Source organism: Elaeis guineensis, chromosome 10 (genome assembly GCF_000442705.2).
Source record: "Elaeis guineensis isolate ETL-2024a chromosome 10, EG11, whole genome shotgun sequence".
Lineage (NCBI taxonomy): Eukaryota > Viridiplantae > Streptophyta > Magnoliopsida > Arecales > Arecaceae > Elaeis > Elaeis guineensis.
The window spans coordinates 31,968,874-31,993,097 of NC_026002.2; the positions used below are offsets into that span (position 1 = coordinate 31,968,874).

At 38.3% G+C, this 24,224-nt stretch overlaps 2 protein-coding genes across 2 annotated transcripts; both read right to left on the reverse strand.

Annotated features, from left to right (window-relative positions):
• Positions 1 to 4,428: 4,428 nt before the first annotated feature.
• LOC105052692 (uncharacterized) lies at positions 4,429 to 6,913 on the reverse strand. The gene has a single exon (XM_029266852.2). It carries the CDS (start codon positions 6,413 to 6,415, stop codon positions 4,673 to 4,675), a length of 1,743 nt encoding a protein of 580 aa, XP_029122685.1. The 5' UTR covers positions 6,416 to 6,913; the 3' UTR covers positions 4,429 to 4,672.
• A 4,634-nt stretch (positions 6,914 to 11,547) lies between these two features.
• Positions 11,548 to 22,367, reverse strand: LOC105052693 (external alternative NAD(P)H-ubiquinone oxidoreductase B3, mitochondrial). The gene is made up of 10 exons (XM_010933603.4): positions 22,131 to 22,367; positions 20,624 to 20,891; positions 19,723 to 19,929; positions 19,070 to 19,320; positions 18,124 to 18,340; positions 17,932 to 18,036; positions 16,966 to 17,238; positions 16,706 to 16,827; positions 12,071 to 12,190; positions 11,548 to 11,910 (listed from the first exon to the last, which is right to left on the reverse strand). The coding sequence occupies exons 1-10, from the start codon at positions 22,220 to 22,222 to the stop codon at positions 11,823 to 11,825; spliced, it is 1,743 nt and encodes a 580-aa protein (XP_010931905.1). The 5' UTR covers positions 22,223 to 22,367; the 3' UTR covers positions 11,548 to 11,822.
• Between the last annotated feature and the right edge of the window lie 1,857 nt (positions 22,368 to 24,224).

Sequence of the window (24,224 nt, forward strand, 5' to 3'; positions counted from 1 at the left end):
ACGGACGGAATCCCTCAGGGAGCCCCAGGGGGGCAACCCCAGCTCCAAGGTCGGGCATCGGACGTAGAAATACCTCTCCTTCCAGTTGTAGATAGAAGAGGAGGCACCTTTCAGCAACCCCTTTCTACCGAACTGAGGGGAGAAGTACCACCAGTCCTTTGCCGAGGGATGGCGCTTGAAGGTATAGAAATTTCTAAATAAAGAAAGGGTTGGCCGAACTTCAGCTAAACTACAGAGGAAAAGAAATCCTATCAGAAACCTAAAGGAGTTCGACGCTACAGAAACTAAAGAAATGTTTAAGAAGCGGAAGAGAGCAATAACAAAAGGTGAAAGCGAAAGTCGAAGCCTGGCACGGAAAGCTTCTTGGTATAAACAGAAGCAGCCGGGGGGAGGAGCGCTAGCCCGGTCAGTCGGCCCGGGAAGCTTCAGCTCGTATTTCGAAGGAACTCCATACTGAATCTTAATCAGTGAGAGTTCTTCCGAAGTCAGAGAGCTGGAGATGGTGTCTGGTACAAAGATCGGACGAGGTTCATCTACAGAACTAAGATTTTGGGGGGCTGGAATGGACGAACTCCTAGAACTGCTGGAGGAGAAAGTGTTGGAGGATATTCTGAATCCAGTGAAAACCCTAAAAACCCCAAAAAATTTGAAAAAAATAAGAAGCGGGATGTTCATGGAAAATCGAACAGGTAGAATGTAAAGGAGGAAAAACAAAAGAAGAACAGCAAAAAAAAAGAAGAAAAAATATAGGGGGAGAGTTCTGGAACTAACCTAGACTGGTCCGAAGGATGCAGAGATGGGGACGACTCAAAGAATGCCTAAGGTCGAGAAGGACGCTGGGGAAGAACGGAACTCTCAGGAAGAAGGAGGGACCGAAGAAACTTTCAGGCAAAGTGAGATCCCTGAAGGAGGGAGGTTGGTTTAAATAAGCGACGAGGTTCGGCGCAGTGATGATTGCGGATCTCCTCTGGTCGATCTACAACCGCCATATGTCCCACTCACCATGGCAGGCGGCTGAAAGTGGCTGACAGCTGACAGAACCATTATTGCACCGTACCTAAAGCAATGCTCCAGCGAAAATTTCGAAAAAATCTTTTCGGATCGCCTCGATTCGAAAAGGCTCCAGCACCAGTGCGCCAAACGCCAAAATATCTGGAAATAATCGAGTACAAAAATCGAGGGAGGCAACTTCGACGGTAAAAATTTTTTTGTACTTTCTTCATTCGAAATCTAAACTCGAAATTAGGGGGACTGGTGTTGGGTATAAAATACCCCCAACCGAAGTTCGTAAAAGGCCAACCCTTCCAGGGCTCTTCTGGCTTCCGACCTTATGCGGTGTCTCTCTCTGAACTCCTCCGACCGTCTGAGCTTCTACAATTTCATCCAGATTCCTCCAATAATGAGCTCCTCCATTCATTTATCAGACTGTCCCAAATGCTCTTTGAACTTCACTATCAGCCAATTCTCTACAGTGATCGACTATTCTTCGAATCTCTTTCAGACTTCTTCCGGCCACGAATGACTTTACTCCGAACTTCTTTCGGACTTCGTCAATGTTCGAGCTTCTCTGACAGCAGGACTCCTGCGGTAACCAGGCTCCATCCAAGTTTCTACGATGGTGGACCGCCTTCCGAATTTCATCCGAGCTCTTACAAGAGCCGGATCCCAGCCGAACTTCTACAGTGGATGAATTTCAGATGAATTTCTACAATGGATGGGCTACACCGGTCGGATCTCTACTTCGAACTTCTGTCGCAAGCGAAATTCATCCGAGCTCCTACAAGAATCGGACTCTGTCTGAACTTCTACAGTGGACGGATCACAGACGAACTTCTACGACGGATAGGCTCCACTGGATCTCTACTCCGAACTTTTTTCGGACCTCGTCAATGATCGAGCTCCTCCAGCAGCGGGACTTCTACAATAAGAAGTCTCCATCCGAGCTTCCATGACAACTGATCTTCGGTCGAGCTTCTACAATAAGCAGACTTCATCCAGACTCCTACGAGAGCCGGACTCCGTCCGAACTTCTACAGCAGAATTGAATCTCGGACTCCTCCAACATTCGACCTTCCACAATGTCCTCAAGACTCCTTCAGAGGATAAACCTCCACAACGCCATCCGAACTCCACTGTCGGACGACCCCCTACCGGATTCCTCATAAAACTAGACCTCTCCGGCAGACAATCTTCAGACGAGCTTCCACATCAAGCAAATTCCAGACGGACTTCTCTGGTAATCAAACTTCTATCGGACTTCACCAACAGAAAGTCCCTGTCTGAGCTTCTACAGCAGATGACTCCCGCCTGTAGCATCGGCACCCAAGGCATCCGACAACAGTAGACTCGTCAGCAACCTCGAAAATATTCGAGCTTCTTCTGGATTGCTGAAACAGAGAGCCATTCCGCTCCATCAGACGTCCTGATCGAGCTTCAGCCGTCAGGTCCGAACTCTCTGGTAAGTCACGACAATGGCCACTACCCTACTCCACTCTCTGTAATGGATTCCACGTGGCTGCACCACTCTCTGGCAAGTCGCGACAACAGATATCACTCCACTCTCCATAACAGACTCCACATGGTCCTGAACGGCCCCCTGACGCCACTACTCTCCGTAACAAACTCCGTGTGACCCTGAACGGCCCACTACCAGGCAGTTACAGACGCCGCTGTCAATCAGTTACGTTCTCCGTCTATAAAAAAGGATCCCAAATACGTTCTTCTCTAAGTTAAAAACTCTATTTCGAAACTCTGCTAAAATTCCATTTGAGTGTTCCATTTCTGTTGAGGCAGAATACTGACTTGAGCGTCGGAGGGTTTTGCCGGAGCACCTCCAACTTCGGTTTAGACTTCCCTTGCAGGTCCCAGCGGCGGACGCGATCTCCTCGACTCTAGCTTCTTCGACGTCGGTGAAATTCTGCACCAACAGGTAAAAAGCATACTATATACTTAAATTTGATATTTGGCTGAATGTAATCAAGTGACTGCTAGATATAGTGGTTAGTAAGTTCAATGAACCCAAATCTAGCGGACAGATGGAAATGTCAAAACTTGGACTAGGTAAAGTAGGATAGAGTATGAGGTAATTAGTTATAACTTCACATAATTTCACCCTAAATCTGCAAGAAGTCTGATTTTTCCAGCAGAAATATAAGATTCTTCGGTATCCTTTTGGAAAAGTTTCAGTTAATATATTCTCCAATTAATCATGAAAGCCTTTTCCTCAGAAAAAAAAAAAAAAGAAAAACAAAATGAAAGCCTTGCATATATGTTTCCTATGGATATAAGAGTGATCGTGGGTTTTTATTTCATGTGAAGTAGATTACAGTTTAGAAATGCTTTATGGTAATAGGAACACCATAGAGTGGAACAGAAACTCATATGCAAACATAAAAATAGTGTCCAAGATGCCATGTGAGTCCCTGGACCAAGCATACGCTCAGACGTGTCCCTTTTGAGGGATCCTGTATACAGTTAGAGCACATGCCAATGGTTGTCTAGATATGGTAAAAATAGGTTAGTAAACATTACATACAAGCCTATAGTGAAGAGCCAGACATTATCCATCCATTTCATAGCTTCTCTACTTGTACCTCCCTGTCCAAGTTTAGTTGATGGGTTCATATCTTAAGTTGTACAAACCATCGGAGAGATCGTCCATTGCTCGGATGGTGCAGAATGGTTGAACAATAGGCATACATGATAGAGGCAACTTGTACAAAATTCTGTTCATTTAAAGGTTCACATGGTGCCCACTCCTTGGATGGATATAGAACACAAGAATAATGCAGAACCATGTCTTGGTTTATCTCATAAGCTTGAAGACAAGCCTTGATGGGGATACTCTTTGGGACATGGTCCCATGGGCTATCCATGTGATCCCTCCATAATATAGACCTATTTGTCATTTAACCAATAATCTCATCCTGTGACTCTTCATTACCTGTAGGAAACCCAATTTCTGGATCTTTTATCTGCCCATGGAACAATCAAAGAATGCATCACTTGATTTCCATGAAACTTACTGTATTCCCTATTGCTTTTTTTTTTTTGGCCTTATGAAGTCTCCTAAAGAAAGCCAGAATTCCCAGATGTTGGAGAACTGTCTCACTCAATGACCTTTCCTGCAAGGATGTAACCATAAGGTTATAGAAATATATCTATTTTGTTCACATAGGAGGAGTCCTAAATATTATTTGATGTATGATAAAGGCTTCCATGTGCAAGTTCATGTGTATGCGATACATGGTATGACCTGCATCGCCTCATCCCATCAGCTCTCAATAAAGTGTAGATTGAAAAAGTGCTTTGGCTGCTGCAAGACTGTCATCAAGTTGGCAAGGAAATTTAAGTTTTTGGATTGAAAAATCCCATCCAGTGTTGATAGACCAGCAATAAGCATCTCTAACATCATCATTAAAAAAAGAAAGAAAGAAATTTCCAAACAATTCCCTTTACATTTCCTTCTAAATTTTTAGCAAACACCAGCTTTACCTTAAGCATGTTGGAACAATTTTTTAGCAGTGATATTTCAGATACTGTTTCAGGGAAGAAAATAAAGTTACACTAAAAGCTGCTCCAAATCATAATGAAAAAAAAAAGAAACTCCGGAGGGGAAGAAAAGAAGCTAAAGTTTAGACATTAAAAAATTTCGAAGTGCTAATGATAAAACTCACAAACTCCATATTCCGCTAAGAATGCTCCGAAATCTGTTGCTAGAGAGCCTCTTAATGATCTTCTTTGCATCCACAACATCAGCCTCTGCTAGTTTTTCTAAGTGGTTTATATACCCAGATGCCAAAATCTTTCTCCTTCCATTGCTGCTGTTAGCTAGTGACATCAGGATTGAGAGCAGAAGCTTATTTGTTACCGATTTCTCCTCATCTGGATTGAGCAACCGCAAGATTTGATTCACACTGTGATCATCCTGGATAAAACTTCTGCAGTTTCGTTGAACTGGAACCATGCAGCAGAGCACCTCAGCTGCCAGTTCTCTGACTTCAAAAGATTTAGCTTCTAGCAACTTGACAAGCTCTGCCATAAATCCTGCATCACCCATCACCTTCTTAGCCTCCTCATATATCTCACACAAATGGCAAACAATCTTGAGGCCAGATTCCTGGGTAGATATCTCACCATTCTTTAGGAAAAAGAGAACCCGATCAAGGAAACCGCAGCCCATCAAAACATTGATCAAATCTATCGATGAGAAGAAGAACAACTCGGTAGCCCGGAGAGCAACCTCTCTTGCCTTCAATGAGTAGGAAGAGTTTGGATCCAATAACTTCATGAGCGGCTCAATGACCCCTTCTCCAACCACCATATGCCCAAGGCTGGCATCCTCCAAAGCCATTGCACACAGTAACTCTAGTGCATGAATCTGGATTGTTTCTTCCTTTGATTTCAAAAGCTCTGTGAAAGCTGAAACTGCTCCTTGTTCCACCATGAACTTCTTAATTTCCTCGACACTGCTAAGGTTCCTTAGTATATTACAAGCCAAACCAATCAACTCACCACTGCTATCAGCATTGCCGCAGAGCTTGAGCAGCACTGTAACACCTCCATGAGCGGCGACAGACCACACGTTATCAGAATTCTCAGTAAGTTTCCTCAGAGCTTGAGCAGCTTCCTCTTTTCCCACTTCACTTCCCATCTCCAGCGCCCGAACCAATGGCGCAATGGCACCGCCTGTAACAAGAGCTCCTTTATATGAATCAAAGCTGGCAATTACTGAGACAGCCCCTGCAGCCTTCTCTTGAATACCCATGTCTCCAAATTCAAGAAAGTTCACCAGAAGACTAATGCTGTCAGTTGTTTCTAGCACCACAATCCTCACATATTTCTGGTCTTCATGAAGTATCTCTTTAAGGATGGTCAAGGCTTGAGATCTCATATCCAAGTCTCCAATCCTTAGCCTTGAGAAGAGATCCTTTACATAAAACCTCATGTCCTCTCTGTTTGCACCAACAGCAGGCCTCGTCAGAACAATGGCTTGGGATCGGGAGAGAATTGCAGAAGCATATATTTGTGTGAGATGCTTGATGATGAGCTCGAGCCTAGATGAGACAGCATCGAGATTGCTCCGCATGAGAAGCTTCCCCCCGCTGTAAGTTTCATCGCTGCATCGATCAGCGAGCATCTGAATGTCATTCAGAGTCGTTATCATCGGCTTCAAGAACGCGGTGAGTGCCGAATTGTCGGTGGAAGAGTTGCCGTCGGCTGCAGCCGCTAGGTTGGAGTTTAGTTGCTCTAGCTTGTCCCGGATTAATTGCCATTTGGTGGGGAAAGAGAGAATGGAGTAGGAGGAGGAGATCGAGGAGTTGATGAGCTCCGATGCTCGCCGGAGGCTGATCTCCTCTGAAAGTGGAGAGATAAGTGCTGGTTCTCTTAGATCTTCTCTCATCTCTGAGCTCATGAGGATGGGATCATCTTTTGGAGAGTCAGGCTAAAAGAATGCAGTGTTGGTGCTTTGGAATTCCAGTGGGATAGACTTCAATGGGTCAGCTTAAGTTGGCAGGGGAATATGAGAGAAGAGGAATATATTTCTTCTGGTCTAATGTCTATCCATTCCCTTTTATCCATTATCTGTTATATGTTGCTGCCTTTATATGTGCCCATGGACATAAATCCTATGCTTTGGTGACTGAGTTCTGACATAGTAATGAAACTTACTGATCAACCTCTGTGTGAATAGGTGAAGTGCAGGGCCAATGTAATAGAGGTTGGGTCATTTTGGTCTTTCAGAAGATGGAAGGTGGTGTTGTCAGTTTGCAAGATCCTGGTGAGGTTGGATAACTATGATGAGAGGTTAGTTGGGAACATGAAGAGTGCATAATTAATGCAAGGGTGGTGCTTGTTGTTGGTGATGATGAACAAGGTTGAGGAGGCTTGTGAGTGTATGAGAAGAAAAGGAGGATTTTTTGGGCCATGGGAGAGGAAGGTAGTTTAATATAATACTGATGTACCAATGATAATTTTGTATTGCAGGTTTGGGAATTGGGACCTGTGCTACAAGAAATCACTTGTTTCCTTACTGGTACTTAATTATATATACTCATTAATCATTATGCTACTCATTAATCCTAATATATCCACCTTCTCTAGAATTAAGGCCCAATGACCACGAGTAAATTACAATGTTATACCATCTCACAAAGGACACCTTTTAAGATGGTGTTTGATTCCGGAATAAGTAAGGGATATCTAATATCTTTCCGAATTTTTGCCATAACACTCCCCCGCCACGATATAAGTCTATTCCACCATTTTGGTGGAATAGACTTGCACCGTGGAATAAGCTTGTCTGTATCCCTTTCAATTTTGATTTTTTTCCTCATCTAATCTATAACACTCAAAAAAATGAGAAGGTAATTTGTTTTTGGTGATAAAATCCAAAACTATCACAAACTTCAATGTGGATTGAATGTAGGTTATTGGCTCAACTTATTGTTTGCATTATTTCTCATATAAAACCAAAAACACGTCTATTCTATTCCATGAAGTAGACCTACTCCTTCATATCCCTCCATCCATTTATTAACACCACCTAAAAATCTTATAATACATTCTAAATATGCCAATATAACATAGTTTGAAATTTAGCTTGCAGCACTTACAGATTATAATTATGACAGCATCTCCCATGTATGATGAAGATCTACAATTTTTGTTGTTAAGATTTCATGGCTACGATCGTCTTTTGGATGAGTAAAACCTTATATTACTTGCAAATACATCAACAATCATGGCATGCATTTACCCCTTATTTTCATGTGTACATATTTTCACTTATAATTAGTCATATCCATTCTGTATTTCACTTACAATTAGTTGCATCCAGGACCTGAAAGAATTTTTTGCCAGGAGGACAGACCCCACTCTGCAAGTCCCAAGAATGCCATAAGACTATTCCCATAAGGCTGCTAGCCAACAAAAGGAGGAAGAAAAGCTGAGACAGAAGAGAGCATACATAATGCTATGGGAGAACAATTGCTGTCATGGACCGCCTACATTATCCCATTAGGGACCGCAGGTGGGGATACCAAATATTCTCATCTAGGGGGTGTCATTGCCCCCATGTGAGCCCCCTTGTTTGGTAGATTGGTAGAATGACTTCATTTGTACCTTTGAGAGTGTAGATTGGTAGATGGACACCACAAAAGCACCAGGCTTCCATATCAAACCAAGCTGAAAGAAAGCATATAAAGGAAAGGTTCATGCAACCAATAAAAAGAGGACAAGCCTTGGAGTGAGCTGAAGAAGTTGGGCATGAGGATGTGGAAGGCAATAAATAATATGGCTGGCTACAAAAGTATGATGCTTACATAAAAAAATAAATGATATGGTCCTAGAAATCAGTAGGTGTCCTTAATCATACTCCCTTTGTTCTGATTGAATGGTAAATTACATTAGCACTATGATATTTTTGAGGTGGTGAACTAGATGAACGAATAGTAACTATGCCATCGGTCCATTCGGCTGAAATGATAGTGCTTTTGCTTGATGGATTGAAAACAATTTCTTGGATGGAAGTCATTTTCTATATATCGATGTCCGGAGAACTTTTTATTAGCTTTTGGCTCGGGCTCCAACAATGTAGAATTATATTCCTCAATGAGAAAAAAGATATGATAGAATTATAATTTTATATAAATAAGGAGTGTGGTCCACTGGGTCAGCAGATGTAAGTCAATATAACGAAGGTTAGGTAGCATGAAGGTCTTGGTATGATGGTGAAAGGTGTTGGTTGCTTCAGAAATTAATGAGTAGGGAAGAAGTGATGTACCAGGTAGATCAAGGACAGGTACAAGTAACTTAGCTTAGCAGAAAGAAGGTAGAACTCTGAACACTTTTCATGTTCAGCGACACCAAATAAGAAAGGACAGGCAAGAGGTATTGGATCTTGATTGGCCAATGTAGAGGAAATAATCCCTTGAATGGTTTTTTCTTGCTTGTGAAGAATGTGAGTTGTCTTGTGACTCCAGGGCAGATGCTGCCAAACCGATTACTGGTTCGGATTTCCCATCCGACATATCTTGCTGCTTTGGGATTTTGTAAGTTTTAAATGCGTCGATATAATTTCTTCTCTTAATAAAATGGGTGGGCTAGCCTCCCCGTATATCACACAGAGAGAGATTTGTTTGTGTCTACTTGGTTGTTACCATGTCAAAATTTTGCCTTCAAAGTTAATTCAAGTCTGGGCAAATCCAATACTTCAAGGAAAATTCAAGTAATAAAAAAGTGAAAAGTATTTTCTCAAAAAATTTAAAAAAAAAGTGAGAAAAATGACTACTAGGAAACGTGTGTGTATCCTTCTAAAAAGGTGATTGGGAGATGCAACAAAAAAAAGGAAGATATCAATGCAATCACGAGCTGGGTGGTTTGACCCTCCATTATCATCCAAAAAAAAAAAAAAAGGGGAAGAAGAAGAAAAGAAAAAACAATGCAATCACGAGAAAGCAAAAGTAACGCATATATTAGGAATTCGCAAGTATGACCAATGAAATATTCATTTGGCCCCTGGAAAAAATCATGAATCGATTAACAGGAACCATGAGAATGATTTCACTAATGGAAAAGACCACAAATAAATCAATCAGCCTAGAACAACATTTTTTGGATAATGTTACTGGTATGTTTTATTTGCAGCACATATATGCGCATGCAAAAGAAAGTGCGCACAAATTTACTCTGAACACCTGTGCACAAGCACACATTATTCTTTGAGAAATTGTAATAGCACAAAAACTAGTGCCACCCAAATCCAAGGTCAGACTGAGGGCAATACGACCAAGGTTGCAGTGAGGCCGCTCTTCTATTAGAGCACCACATGGATCTAAGGATGTGGCTGTCGGAGCATTTTAGTTGGCACATGGATTTGAAAAAAAAAATATTTTCGGAGTTTTTCAAATAAGAGATCCTCCAATGCTTAAGTCAATTGAAATTTAAGGAATAGAAGAAAAAAGAGAAAGAGATGGTGGGAGTTATGAGAATTGTAAGAGTTGGAGTGATCAAATATCTTTTCTAAAGATCCTTTGTTCCTTTCTATTTATAGAGAAAATTTGATAGGTAGCGAGATGGATGGAACATGCATTAACTGCATGGTAACAATTTTTATAGTGCTTAACTATATATTAACGACCTCCTATGTTATCTTATAGTTATAGCCACTTTAGACTTGCGATCATGATGGAGAGGATGTAACTACAACCAATATTTTTGGATAGATATAATTGTCTTTTCAATTCGTTTATATCTGAGGTGACTGAGGTAAGATGTTACCGGATGGCTCCACTTCAATTATTATCAAGAACAATATTTTAATAGCACCTAATTTGCCACCAACTGATCAAGTACATGCATCTATATTTAACCATGACTAGATTACTTTTTCTCCATAACAAGATCTCGATAAAGTTCATCACTTTGTATCAAATTAAACCACATGCTTTACCGTTGGCACAGGCCCTCATCAGTTCCTTTGAATTTTATTCTTGTGAACATACTTTCTGAACAGATATTTAACTTGTTAGCTGTAGCACTACAGGGATCAATGTGCATAATGCCTAGTATCCATTGTTTATGGTTAGACCTACTAATGTATGTAATCACATTTACTCCCTTAGTTTTTGTCTCTTAATGTCAATGTCCGCAATGGTGTTCCTTTTGATTTCTACATATTTCACTACGCCGGAAATTCTCTCTGCCCCTACCATCAAGGAAATTCTAACACGTATTGTTAGAGCAAGACGGATGACAGTTCCGACATTAAGAATATATTTCTATTGTGCCCATATGGGATTAACAGTATATTCATGCACGAAACGTGATGTTTTTGTTGGCCTCACTGCCTCAGGATCAATTTCTTTGCATGTCGAACGCCCGCTCTAATAGCAGCCAACGTTGCAAACTATATTCCTGGAATTAAGGATTTAGCGTATATTGATGCGAAATGGATAGGGTGGAGGTAGGAAAAGGTGAGCACTAGTTTTTTAAATTTACTTTCCAGATGTGCATCGGGATAACACCTCAAAATATTATCAAACGCGTCACCATGGCACATCCCAGAATATTACTGATCCCCATCTTTTAGCCACCGTAAGTTACCAATGGTCAAGTAAATGTCAAGCAGGTCTTCTACTTCCGGTGTTCACCTCGCCAGGTCCGATCGCACTATTCCATACCTGAATCCACGATGACATATAAATACTTCAATTTTCAAATTTTCCAGAAAAATGGAACTACTTGCTAATAACGGTTAATGGTCAATCATGTCATGAAGTATATGCATGATTTTGGATGAGAAAGACACTGGTCCAATCAAACCAACAAAAAACTGAAGGTAGGTACACCATATTATACTGAATCATCCTATACCACATCAGTTCGGTATTGATATATGATACAAGAGATATACACTCGATATGCTAAATCGGTCTCGTACCAAGCATATACTTATATAGTAACATGATGGCACATACCAAGACAGCATATCTTGACCAAAAGTATCCATAATACACAAAAAAAGAATTCATCAACAGTATACGGTAAGAGATTTTGCACAAAAACTTATTAAAATTAGGTAGTCCCATAGTAACTAGTGTAACTGGAAAAATGAAAGAGGATACCATCCTCAGACAACACTTTGTTTTTTATTATGACATACAACAAGAATAGCAATATTCAAAATTGCCAACAACAGCTTGCTTGTGGCCTCAAGAAATTAAAAAAAAATTTAAATGAATTCAGGATCTGATTTTTGTGTAGTTTGCAGAATCTTCAGCAAAAGCTTTCTTTTACAAGTTTTGGCCTTTCTTGCTAAATTATAAGCAACTCGAGTCCCTCCCGAAAATGAAACGCTTCATCCAATCAGAAATTACCAATGCCCTTGTGCGCCAACTGACTTGCTTGCTGGATTTGAAAAGAAACAGCAAGAATAAGGGACCAGATTATAATTAAAAACACAGTTTAGACCATAACAATAAAGACAAGATAAAATTGCAATGCATGTATCAAAATTTCAAGGAAAATTGGCAGTAAAATCAATACATTAGAGTTTTCAAGCATGTACCTTGCATACACAGAATACCAGAGCCACTGGGAACTTTGGCCTATAGAGATCCAATCGCCAGGCAGTTGTGCAGCCGTTTGCTCCCCACCCAGTGGAGCAAATTGCCCAAAATGCTTATACCTTGGATTACAAAACAGATCAGAAGAATGTATCCCATAGAAAAGGAAAAATATAGGTAGTTTTGTAGCATGATAAGGGAGAAAATGCAGCAGCTTTACATTAAAAGAAAAACAACAGCATATACCTTTCATAGAATCCTACATATACATGCATTGGATGATGGACCTCTCTCTCTCTCTCTCTCTCTGTGTGTGTGTGTGTGTGACTCCAATAAAACTAAATAAAGCACTTGGGAACTTGAGAAAGAAGTCTTCAAGATTCCTTGTTCTTTTTTAGTTTCTAAATAAAAACAAAATGTGGTGGATATACTCACAACTTGCAAAATTCCTTCAACTCCTAGCATTTTTTACATCTATATTTTACATTGTTTTATAACTCCATCAGATTTAAAATGTAAATGCAAGAGCACAATGAGGGAACATAGAACAAGGTCCTTTCTTTTATGTTATTTCTTATATACACCATTAGATCATAGTCTAATTTTTTTCTGAGCATTTGGAAAACAGGTAACTACAAGTTTATTTATGTTGCTTCAGACATGATTCTTGGATAGGCAGCAGGAGGATCTTTAGTGGCTCCCATCATATTGATGAGGATGTAGAACATCCCATTGTTTGTTGTAGCCCCAACCACAAAAGCAAAGAGAGTGTCACACATTGCTAGCAATATGGGGTGTTGATGGAGGCCCATCTGACTCTCATGATGAATAACCCAATGTATTTCCCAGTGTCACCCAGTGAGAGAGGTTAATCTTTATATAGGGTTGTAAGACTAAAGTCCAACAGGAGATAAGGATAAAATAGATAAGCATAAACGCAACCCACTCGACAAGGATAAAAATAGATATCAGTAAGCACACTCCAAAAAGATGGGGTTAGGATCATTATCCCCAGACAGGACAATCATAAAAGAACAGTTGATCAATCCATTAGTTCTTTGATTTTGACTACTAAACTAATAAACAACCTTGTAAACATCCACAGAAAACAGGGCGTAAGCCACCTACCAAGTTCAGACAACTAGGTATATCGCCCTTCATTCTTAAGTGAAATTGCTTAGGCTCTAATCCTATTTGATATTCGTTATCCATGAGAATTGTTCCGTAATTAGCAATTTTCTGAACTAAATCCTAAAATTTGAAATGTTTATTATTAACTTTCTGGCTCAATCCATATGCAACAAATCCACTATTCTGCATAGTCCAGCTGGAAGCCAATGTCAGCCATTCTGCAACTTCACAATTGTGCCGGTAGAGATACCAAGAAACCTACAATTTGGCTAACCAGTAACAAGATTTATCCTGAAAACTTGTAAATCACAAACTGGGGTATCTGAGGATAGGAGGCAACAATCACATATAGTGGCCTGAGGGATTATTTAACCTCAGCAACCTACAGCCATATTTAGTTCAGTAAAACAATCACAATGATAGTTTAGTAGAGTCCACATGCTGACCATATGCGGGTTGGCCATAATTCAAACATGAGCCAAAGCCCTATGCACAAGTACTACACATCAATTCAAATAAACGAAGAAGAAAAAAGTGTAGGATTTTTGTTATTTCCCAATTTCTTGTATAATATGTTTTTCCATTATTAAATCAGAGAATTGGTGGTCGAGGTCCACTGTGATGACACTAGGATGTTTTGAGAAAAAGAAAAAGAAAGAAATTGTTCCTGCAGAAGTTTACATCATATGAACCAGATGGTAAGCCCTAATTATTAGGTGCAGATTGTCTTTTGAAATTATGAGATGAAGAACTTGGATTGCAAACCTTATTCCACAGAGATGGGCAAGTCATATTAGCAACATTAAAGTTCAGGAACCCCCAATGACATGAGAGCCTTGAGCAATAGAATATCCAACCAAAGAACCTAAAGACCAGATGGGAGGAACAAATGCCTTTTTGATTGTGTGTTTTAACATCATGATACTTGAACGTAACCTTTAAGAGTTTATAGAAAAAGGTGAGTAGGCAAGGCTTGATATAGTGAATGACATTCATATCTGAGGTATATAAACAACGGACCAAAACAAAAAAGTACCATTATTGAAATTACAAGGTAAAAGAGAAAGAAAAAAAATCGCAACCTGGGAGCTTCAATTTGTAGTAATTAGACTAAAATAAGTAGTTAATAATATTCATATCTTGGGCACAAAACAGAAGAAAAAGATGCAGGCCGATAGAAAATCCCATGATTGAAACTAGTAAAGCCAACCACAGAAGGTACAAAAGACCAAAAGCAACTATAATGGAGAGATGGTATATTTAGTATTGGGATGGTGCTATTTTTTTTTGTTTGTGGGTGGGCGGCGGGGGATTATCTGGGATATAACGTTTAAAATTCAATTTGCGGAAAAGAGGAGGGGAGAGGAGCTTCTCAATTTAATTTGTAAATCAATGGATGAGTGCAATTCATACTTCAATGAATACTAAATTTGGTTTTGTTTCCAACACAACCGCCAACCCTCCACAAAAATAGGAATCCAGCTATCATTATGAGCATTAGTTGTAGCCTCTTGAAAATATCAATCTTGAGGGGCATGGTGAGAATGTCAGCTTGCCTTTCCTCCACCTCATGGAATTTCTGACACTTCTATGTGCAACAATCTTCACTCTGTTTTCATTGACTCGAAGGGATTCCCAAAAGATCTTCATCTGCTTGTGCAATGACTTCACTTAAAAAGCACTTTATTCTTCTTCATATTTATGCTTAACATCTTAGTGCCTGCTTCTCTCGTTCGGAGGGTAAAAAAAGAAGTTTCCATGTCTACCAAATATTTATCCCTCAAACAATTTGAGTTTTCAAATTTTCAATCTAATCTTGATTTACCATCCTTTACGTCTGCGATTTCTTCATCTTGCGCATTTTTAATTTCTTCTAACTTTTCAATTTTCTCCTATAACCTAATAACCCTTCCCTTCATTTTCTTGCTTCTCATCCTTTTCATCAAACTCTGCATTCTTAAAGTCTGCATTCTTTTCATCAAACTCTGCATTCCTAAAGTCATCTCGTTTTCACCTTCTTCAATATTTTCTTCCAAGAATTCAACATCATCCAAGATTGCCAACTGATAATTTCATGGTGATGTTTCACTCTTGTAACAGGAAAAGACTAACTTGATCTTTTCCTGCAATTAATTTGGTGATTCACAAAGTTATTTAGTGCTTTCTCTTCCTTTCTTCCATGAATTTTACTTGGAATGCAACTTTCTAGCTTCTATGCAACATCCCATAATTTAGAATCTAGAATATGCGAGTTTGATTGCTCCAATATATATCATTAGAACCAATTTAAACACTAGTGGCACATGGCATGCTAGCCAGTGGCTAGCAGGGCATATAACATGCCACATAGGCATCTACCAGTTTTGTGCTGAAAAAAAAGATTAAAAGAAAGGATAAAGACCTTTTTGATTAAATATATTAAATAATGGTTTAATAGGTGCCGTGTTGACCCATGCCAGGTGCTAGTACTTGCCTAGCAAAAGCTAGCACTTGAAAGCGCAAGGTTAGAATATCCTAATTTTCTTAAAAGAACTACTATTTCTCCATTCTCTTTCCTTTCCAAATTGGCACATACTTGATAGTTGATAATCATTGTTTTGTCTATCCATTTCATTCACCTCAAAACTTGGCAATGGTGTTGCTTTTGCTTCCCCAACTCACTTTCACTTTCTCCTTTGCCACAAACCCGGTACTTGAAGTTGAAGCCTTCACAATCTTTGAACAGATCTCTTTATTATTGTCAATCTTGTTAGATCATCACAACTCTGTTACTGCCTCTTTATTATTATCAAGCTCAATGGATCACAGTAGCTCTGGCACCATTTTGAGAGAGAGAGAGAGAGAGAGGGGAGAGAGGGGGGAAGAGATAAATGGAGATTTAAGTTAAAGGCAGAGGACTGGATGAGTGGAGAATAAAGTATTATAGTATATCTTCACTTTACTCCTTGGTGCAAAATTTTTCTCTGTTAGGGTCCTCAAGGTTACATAGTTACCCTTCATAACCTTTATACCTCCCATCAATTCATTAGAACTTCCAAAAAAGTAAGTAATGAATACTTACACCAATAGAAGCTCCAAATACATACTTTCTCTTTCATTTATGACTAAATCATTGCAGGCATCTAATACAACCCATCTTGCACTGCCAAATTAAACTATTCATTTGCATGCTACTACAAGTGCTATCTGTAAGTCATAATTTGACCATGGCCTGGTAAATTGCATACAGGCTTTCATGGTATTACAATAATTAGACTAGGTGACATTGAATGAACAAACTAGAGGCCCAAAATCCATCAAAGAATAATAATTAAATATTTACAACCAAAGTGTGACGATCCAATGCACGCTTTTAATAATTATAGAGTTGTAAACAGATATAGGTTCAGGAAAACAATTGTGTAAGATCATATATCTGCCATCCATACTGATTAAAGTTCATAAAGTAACCTAAAAAAGATAAAAATAGAAAAACACAAGAGACAGAGAAGCATTATAACAGGTACCTGAAGGGACGAAAGCGATGACGGCCTGATTCTCTAATGCGCAGTGGACCTTCAGGATTCTCATCAGTGTCCTTCATTTTGTTAAAACATCGAGCAAGATAATTACCTTGCTGTGCAGCAACCTTGTACATTTTAATGAAGAACATTAAAGATGATGTCGGTCAGCATACAAAAATTGGACAAATTATAAAATTTTCATTCCCTAGTTATGTCAGATTTATATTAATCAATTACTCAAACTCTATCTCATAAAAGATTACCTGAGCTGTTGCTGGAAGATTTTTGACCTGTGAATCTACATTTGCAAGAGCTTTTTTGAACTCTTCTATGTCCAGTTCTACAGATTCCTTCTGCACATCACCTTTGGAATCCTTAATTAAATCAACTATGTTACTCATTTGCTTGCTCTTCAAATAGAGTTCCACCTGTGGGTACCTTATGCAAATATCATCTAAAACATCTTGGATTTCTTTCACAGTTAAAGTTCCAGAATGGTCTTTGTCTGCAACCTTAAAGATTAATGATATATCTTCCTGAAAGCACAAAGTCATGAAGCATATTAATAAACCACATTGTTCATATCGCAATTTGGTTGATGCTAATTGATGCACTCATCATGATGTCTAGTTATATGAAACATGTGAAACCTGCATGAAATCCCCATGTTAGGTCTCAATGCAGTTTTACATGATCACTTGCTATCAATACCCGTTTGATATTCTCACTAGCTGAGAATGGAGAGCTACTAATAGGTCTCATGAAGATATTCTGCAGATTAAAACTGAACAGCATAAACTAATTTAAACTGTGAAACGGCAGCTTGACAATCTAAGCTTTTAAGCCATCAGCAATGGATGCTCAGATTGATAAACAGAATGGTAGTCAAGAACAAACTTATTCTTACTTTACATTAACCATCACATATTTTCATCCTTTAGCTCTTTCAGTGCCAAAAATTTTTGTCCATTTAATGAATGGTTAAGGAACCTTCAAGATAACTGATATTTTAAGGCAGCCACACTTTACATTGTAGGTTCAAATTAAAGTTATTTGAACAAATAGGACAAGATTCTAAATCAACACTATACGTAACTATGTATTTATCTGTGCAAACATGAAATATTTCATGGTACTAATCCACTTCACGTACTACATGTCCCTCTAACTAATAGCCAGCACCTTTTAGTGAAACAAGACATCACATCAATAAGCAAAGTTTCACATACCATGACTTTTCGTTGACTTATGGTGGCACAATCACCAAGAGCATATACACCATCACATCCACGGACTCTAAGCCACTCATCAGTTGCTAATACACGCCTGTTAGCCTGTGCATTAGATATAAATTAAAGTATCAACAAAATTAAAGAAATCAGATTTTAGAAAATGGTGACCATAAGCTACAATCAACTAACCTGATCAATTTGTTTCATAAAATCCATTATGACAGGGCGTGTCCCAATACCAGTAGACCACACAGCCATTCCATATGGTACAGACATTTTTCCAGTCGATGCGTTTGTCATTGTAATGTCCTTATCTGACACCTCCACAACCTTAAATCCTGTTTTCACCGCAATACCTTCTCTTTGGAATTTCTCTTCAGCAAATTTAGTGATCCTTCTGTCAAACCTAAATGATACAGCCATAATGCACATACAACTTAGAGAAGGTACGATGGAAGAAAAAGAAAGTTACGTAGAGGAGGCAATTTGCAAATAAATTTAATAATAACATGAAGATGAAAGATAATAAATTTAGATAAATCTATTTTTGGCTGCATTTGGAAGTTCTTAATTTCAAAAACTTACATCTGTTTCTCTAACTGATTCCTTCAATTGAAGAGTCGAGATTTTATTAAAAAGAGAATATTGACAAATGAAAAAAATATTGAAAAAAGGAAAAACATAAGCTAACAAGGAGACAAGAACTTGAATCTGGAAAATTCTACTCCATAAAGATTTGCAATTGGTTTAGAGCCTTTATGAAATTTGATTGTCAACCAAATGCCTGGTATTATCAAATCAGAGATTGTAAATTTCAAAAACATGAAAACCCATAAATTGCCGTGATTTCTTGGAAGAGCATCCAAAGACACCCTTTGCATGACACATTTCAATTGGATTTAGGATCAGCCAGAATAATAACTGCTGTATAACTTGTATTATATGTCTTGCCACAAGCCTTTGATAGATGTCTAATCAAAATCTGATAAGGTTGAACATGGTAAATTATATGCATATGAAATCACAAATAGTATGATGAAGGAGTTCTGATTTTGCACCATCCAACTTCAAAATCATAAATATGGTCAAATCAGGGAAATAAATGAGAACAAATAAAAATCAAATGCTGCCTTACATGGTCAAGATATGCTCTCCAGCTTCGATAACTGATATCTTCACCAGGTCTCGAACAGTAGGGTATAATTTAGACAAATCTTCGGAGACAAAATCATGCAACTCTGCAGCAAATTCAACACCAGTTGGACCACCACCAACAATAACAAAATGAAGCATCCTCTTCCTCTCTTCTTCATCAAGGTATGGAAGACTGGCCCTTTCAAAACAGTCCATCACACTCCTACGGATTTTCTGAGCATCCTCTATTTCCTGCACATAGCTACCATTGGTCAGATGAACCTCACAAGATGGGTTCAGTCATGCAATCAACAAATATAACAATCAACTTTTTTAAAAGCATCATTTGAAAGAATATGGAAAATGGATGCTGAAAACTAGCGAGATATCTGTCAAAAAGTTAAGCAACAACTGAAGAACATATATGTGGTGAGATAGTTTACATGAAACCTCATGTATCAGGAACATACAGCAATAAGACTCTGCTGCATGAATCTGGTAGTGTGGTGGAACAGTCAGACTTGTACCTCAAGCGAATAAGATTAAAAATCTGCATCTACTGTAATTTATTTCAAAAATACCTAACATGCATGCTGTCTTGACAAGTAAACTGCACTGACACTAGGACTTCTATCATGATGAAATTAAGTGTACCTTCAGAAAGTGACAATGTTCCACTACACCAGGTGTGTTAAATGTATTTGCCCTGGCTCCAATCGCTATCACCAGACAGTCGTAATCAAGAAGAAATTCACCATTTCCGTCCAAATTTGTGCCAATATTAGATCGACAATGGACTTTTTTGTTTGTTGGATCAATTTTGAAACACTCAGCTTCCCAAAATTTTATATCTCCTCCTTTCTGCAAAAGCAATAATTGGAGAACAGGCTGAGTACTGATTCACTGACAGGACCAAATTATTCATTGAGCAACACATAAAAACACATTAGCCTCTGGTATAGATGGAAACCAAGCAAGATAGATAAGACTAACAATAATATATCTAAACAAGAATATCACATCAAAATCGGGAGAAAAGGTTACTAGTAACTTAAGTAAACTCTCGCCATCAAAGTCTTCTCATTAACTTTCTTATCATTTTTCTTCATTCATCTTTTATTTGTCAATTTTATCTACAGAGGCAGATCATATTGTTTTCACAAATATCAAAAGAGATGCCTTGTTTTAGATTGACACAAGTGTTAAGCTGGAAACCAACTCTGCCTTAACAAGTTGATAGTTTTACAAGGTATATGAAGCTACCGTTGTTGTCATACTAATTGCATTCTTGCACTTCAAGCATCATTAGAATCTGTTATTGCCAGCCTCTCAAATTTTGTTAAGGAATCATTATACATTAAATGAATTAATAGAAAATTTCACTCATCCGCATAAGTCATCATAGGATACCACTCATTTGCAAATTAAAATATAAAAAAATAAAAAATATTTTTTTGAAGAAGAAAAGTACTATAAATGATAAGAGTAACAATTTCCTATTTTTCAAAAAGAAAAAAAAAGCATAACTCAATGGAAATAACATGCCAATTTGTACCTTTTTTATTATCTTGCGAATTGGCTCAACAATGCTGCGTGGTTCAACTGTTCCACATGTGATACTAGGTAGCAAAGGGGTAAATGCAAAGTAGTTACGAGGTGATATCACTTGAACATCGTACAATGAGCTATCTAGATTTTTCAAGAACGTTGTGCCAGCCCAACCAGTACCAAGAACTACCACCTTTTTTTTCTTGTGTGCTACTTGAGATGATTCAATGGCATGGTCTGATTTTGAGTCGGCATACGCCACAAGACCTCCACCACTGCAAGTTAGGAAGCATAAGCCACAATTTAGAACATAACAATAACATCAACAATGTAAATAAGCATTTAAATTGTCGGGAACTCGTATAGATTAGAATAACACATGAGGACATAAATAGAAAAATGAATCAGAATGATACAAGAAATACATATGTACATACATACTTATCCATACACATGAATATACATACATATGTGCGTGCACTTATGCAGACATAAATATATTTCAGCTGTGAATGAGACACAGTGACATGGTACATGTCAGCAGATCATTTTGCTCCAACTGCCTTGTTATTTTTGTGACACACTGGGTAACGTGCTCAGCTGGTTGCACATCAAAGCATTTTAAAAAACAATAAATGATATAAATCCCACTTTTGTTAAATTATATTGGATCCTTCACTGCTTTCAGACGTTTGCTTAGACACATCTGTTCTTTCCTTCAACAGCCCATGCATTCGAAACAGATGGTCCAGAGCTTGCCAGGTTACCAGCGGTACTGCTCATTTAACAAGTGGTACCAAACTACCAGGTATAGGAACCAATTACTTATAAAAATATCAAGGCTTCTCTTAACTAATGTAATCCTGTGAGAAGATTGAAAAAGAAATCTCTTCCCATGCTCGAATCCACTACGTACCATATGAGGCACTTGTCAATTTTTCTTTCATGATCCAAGAGTTCTTTATAACCAATCAGAAGTTAGGGAATTTAAAACACGACAGCGTTGCAACCTAAAGATTTTTCTCATAAATCAACCTAATAATAATCATAATAACGAACGAGAAGCAAAGCTCACCGAACAGGTGACTCATCAACCATCTCTATTAATTTTTATCTTTTTATTTTACCTAAAACAATAGGTTCAATGTTGTTTCTCAGAACGGAACACATGGATTATATACTATATAATTGAAAGAAAGAAAGAAAGAAATAAATAAATGATACAAAAAATCGTCTGTAACAGACGATATGTGAGATTCTAACAGTAGAGCTCACCAACAAAGAAAAACCCCATATCCAACAGAACAAAACCAGAACAAGTACAAGAAACAAAAGTATGCGAAAAAAAAGGCAACCTCTTTTGTTCCAAGAATCTAGGAAAGCCAAATAGGAAGCTATTTATTTTTCTAAAGCTAAAAGAGATCAATTGCCCGCCAAATTTCACCATATCGAACAAAGGAGAGCGGATCTGGAGGCTTAAAGCAGATCAAAACACGGAGAAGAGATGAGAAGACCTGGCGGTCAAGATGACGACGAGCTTGGAGAAGCTGGGGCGATGGTGGAAGGCCCGGGAGACGCCATCAAAGAAGAAGGCCGAGAACCTCATGCCGAGCACCGAGAGAGATCTCACAAAGAGAGAGAGAGAGAGAGATGGACTGCTGAGAGATCTGAGGGTCTCTGGTCTTAATATTTCTTTTTTTATCAAATTATAATATAAATTCCTCAAATGGGTAAAAAAAAATTATAACTGGATCAAATAAATAGGGAGGCTTGTTGTCGGACTTGTCAATCACGAAAGGCAACGCTTCCCGAATTCTTTGAGGGCAGGAAGATTCCGGTCTTTGTGGAAGGAAGGAAAGCGACAGCCAGAGACAGGCTTGATCGTTTGACGGTGGATTTAAAAATAATTAAAAGATGGCGCAGACAAGATGGACCGCCGTGGCGGCAGGCGGCCATGTTCTCTCCCGCTGCGAGTTTTTTTTTTTTTTTTTTTTTAATTGTTTTTAAAAAAAATTACAGTGATATTTTTGAATTTACCATATTTATATTTAAATGAAAATTACAAATGAACCCAAAACTTTAAAAGAAATTACAAAAAGATCCAACCATCTGTATAACGAGAGGATCGCTTCGAAGATTAAATTTTATGAAATATTATAAATATCCCTCTTAGCTCGACGTATTCTCTGATCGGGACTTGGAGATTTTTAAAAATATAAAAAATTAAAAAAAATATAGAAAAAATTAATAAAAATAATATATATATATATATATATATATATATTTTTTGCATAAATTAATCAATTTTTTTTTTAATTTTGAAGATCTGTGGGAAAAAAAATACTAAAGGGGGATTGAAGGTGGAAGGCCGATGTCGGTAATGATAGGGAGGAAGAGCAAGAAAATTGGTATCTTTTTTTTTTTGGAGATCTATGAAAAAAAAATATTTGAAGGAGATTGAAGGGGAAAGACCAATGTTGGTGATGATTGAGAGGAAGGCAACAGTGAAAACCAGCAGGTGGTGGCAACAAGAAGAGCAGAAAAGAAGTAGGCATCCACGAGGAGATAAACGATAGCGGAGAACGACGGAGGGTAGTAGTAGAGATGGGAGGTGGCAATGAGAAGAGCGGGGAGGAGATGAGCATCCATAAGAGAGAAGACACGATGGAGACTGGCAGGAGGTGGTAGCAAAGAAAGCGGGGAGGAGGTGGACATCTGCGAGAGAGAAAGTGATAACAGAGACTGATAAAAGATGGCGATAGAGGCGAGAGATGGTAGTGGAGGTGGCATATACAAGGACTCAGGACAGAGTTGAAAAGGCTTTGAAGGATTCAAAGAAAAACAGAAAAAAAATTATTATCCTTCAAAAAAAAATCCTGCAGACTGAAGGTATTTTAGTTATTTCTTCTCTTTTGTTAATGCTGTTAGATGGAAGATAGATGGTTGGATCTCTTTATAATTTTTTTAAAATTTTGAGGTCTATTTAAAATTTTTTCTTTTGAGATTTAAATGTAAATAGGCCAAAGTTCAACAGGTGTTTGTATATTTTTTTTAAAAAAATTATTAATTTCATAAATTAATATAAAAATAATAAAATATTTTAAATTATAAAAAATATATAAAAAAAATATATAAAAAAATAAAATTGAAAAGAAATCATATTTTCAGCACTTACTCTAAGTAAACTACTTGTTTAAAGTTTCACATAAGAATAAACAATTCAGAACTTCTGGATTCATATAGATCAAGAAACTATTAAATGTTCAGATATAAATTCTATCAGCAGAAATCAGACCATATATAAAAATAATGGAAAACTTGATTTCAAGATCAAAAATAAACTGGAAATGGTTCAGATCTGTAGAATGCTTGCTGTGATGTTTAAATAATTAGTGTTGGGAGGCTTAAATGTGTTGGGGAATCCCCACCGACCGACTTACGGTCGAAGGGGCCGACTGGCCGACCGACCGACTGGCCGACCCCGACGGACGACTCCGACTGGCCGACCCCGACGGACGACTCCGACTGGCCGACCCCGACGGCCGACCCCGACGGACGACTTCGACTGGCCGACCCCGACGGACGACTCCGACTGGCCGACCCCGACT

What these genes read in the sequence shown, in the direction of transcription:
- LOC105052692 (XM_029266852.2), bottom strand. Translation starts at nt 6,415, where the DNA reads ATGAGCTCAGAGATGAGAGAAGATCTAAGAGAACCAGCACTTATCTCT.
- LOC105052693 (XM_010933603.4), bottom strand. Translation starts at nt 22,222, where the DNA reads ATGAGGTTCTCGGCCTTCTTCTTTGATGGCGTCTCCCGGGCCTTCCAC. An exon ending in GTCGTCATCTTGACCGCCAG is followed by an intron (nt 20,892 to 22,130) that starts GTCTTCTCATCT and finishes CCTAACTTGCAG; the next exon opens with TGGTGGAGGTCTTGTGGCGT. An exon ending in CATCGCTTTCGTCCCTTCAG is followed by an intron (nt 12,191 to 16,705) that starts GTACCTGTTATA and finishes TTGTAATCCAAG; the next exon opens with GTATAAGCATTTTGGGCAAT.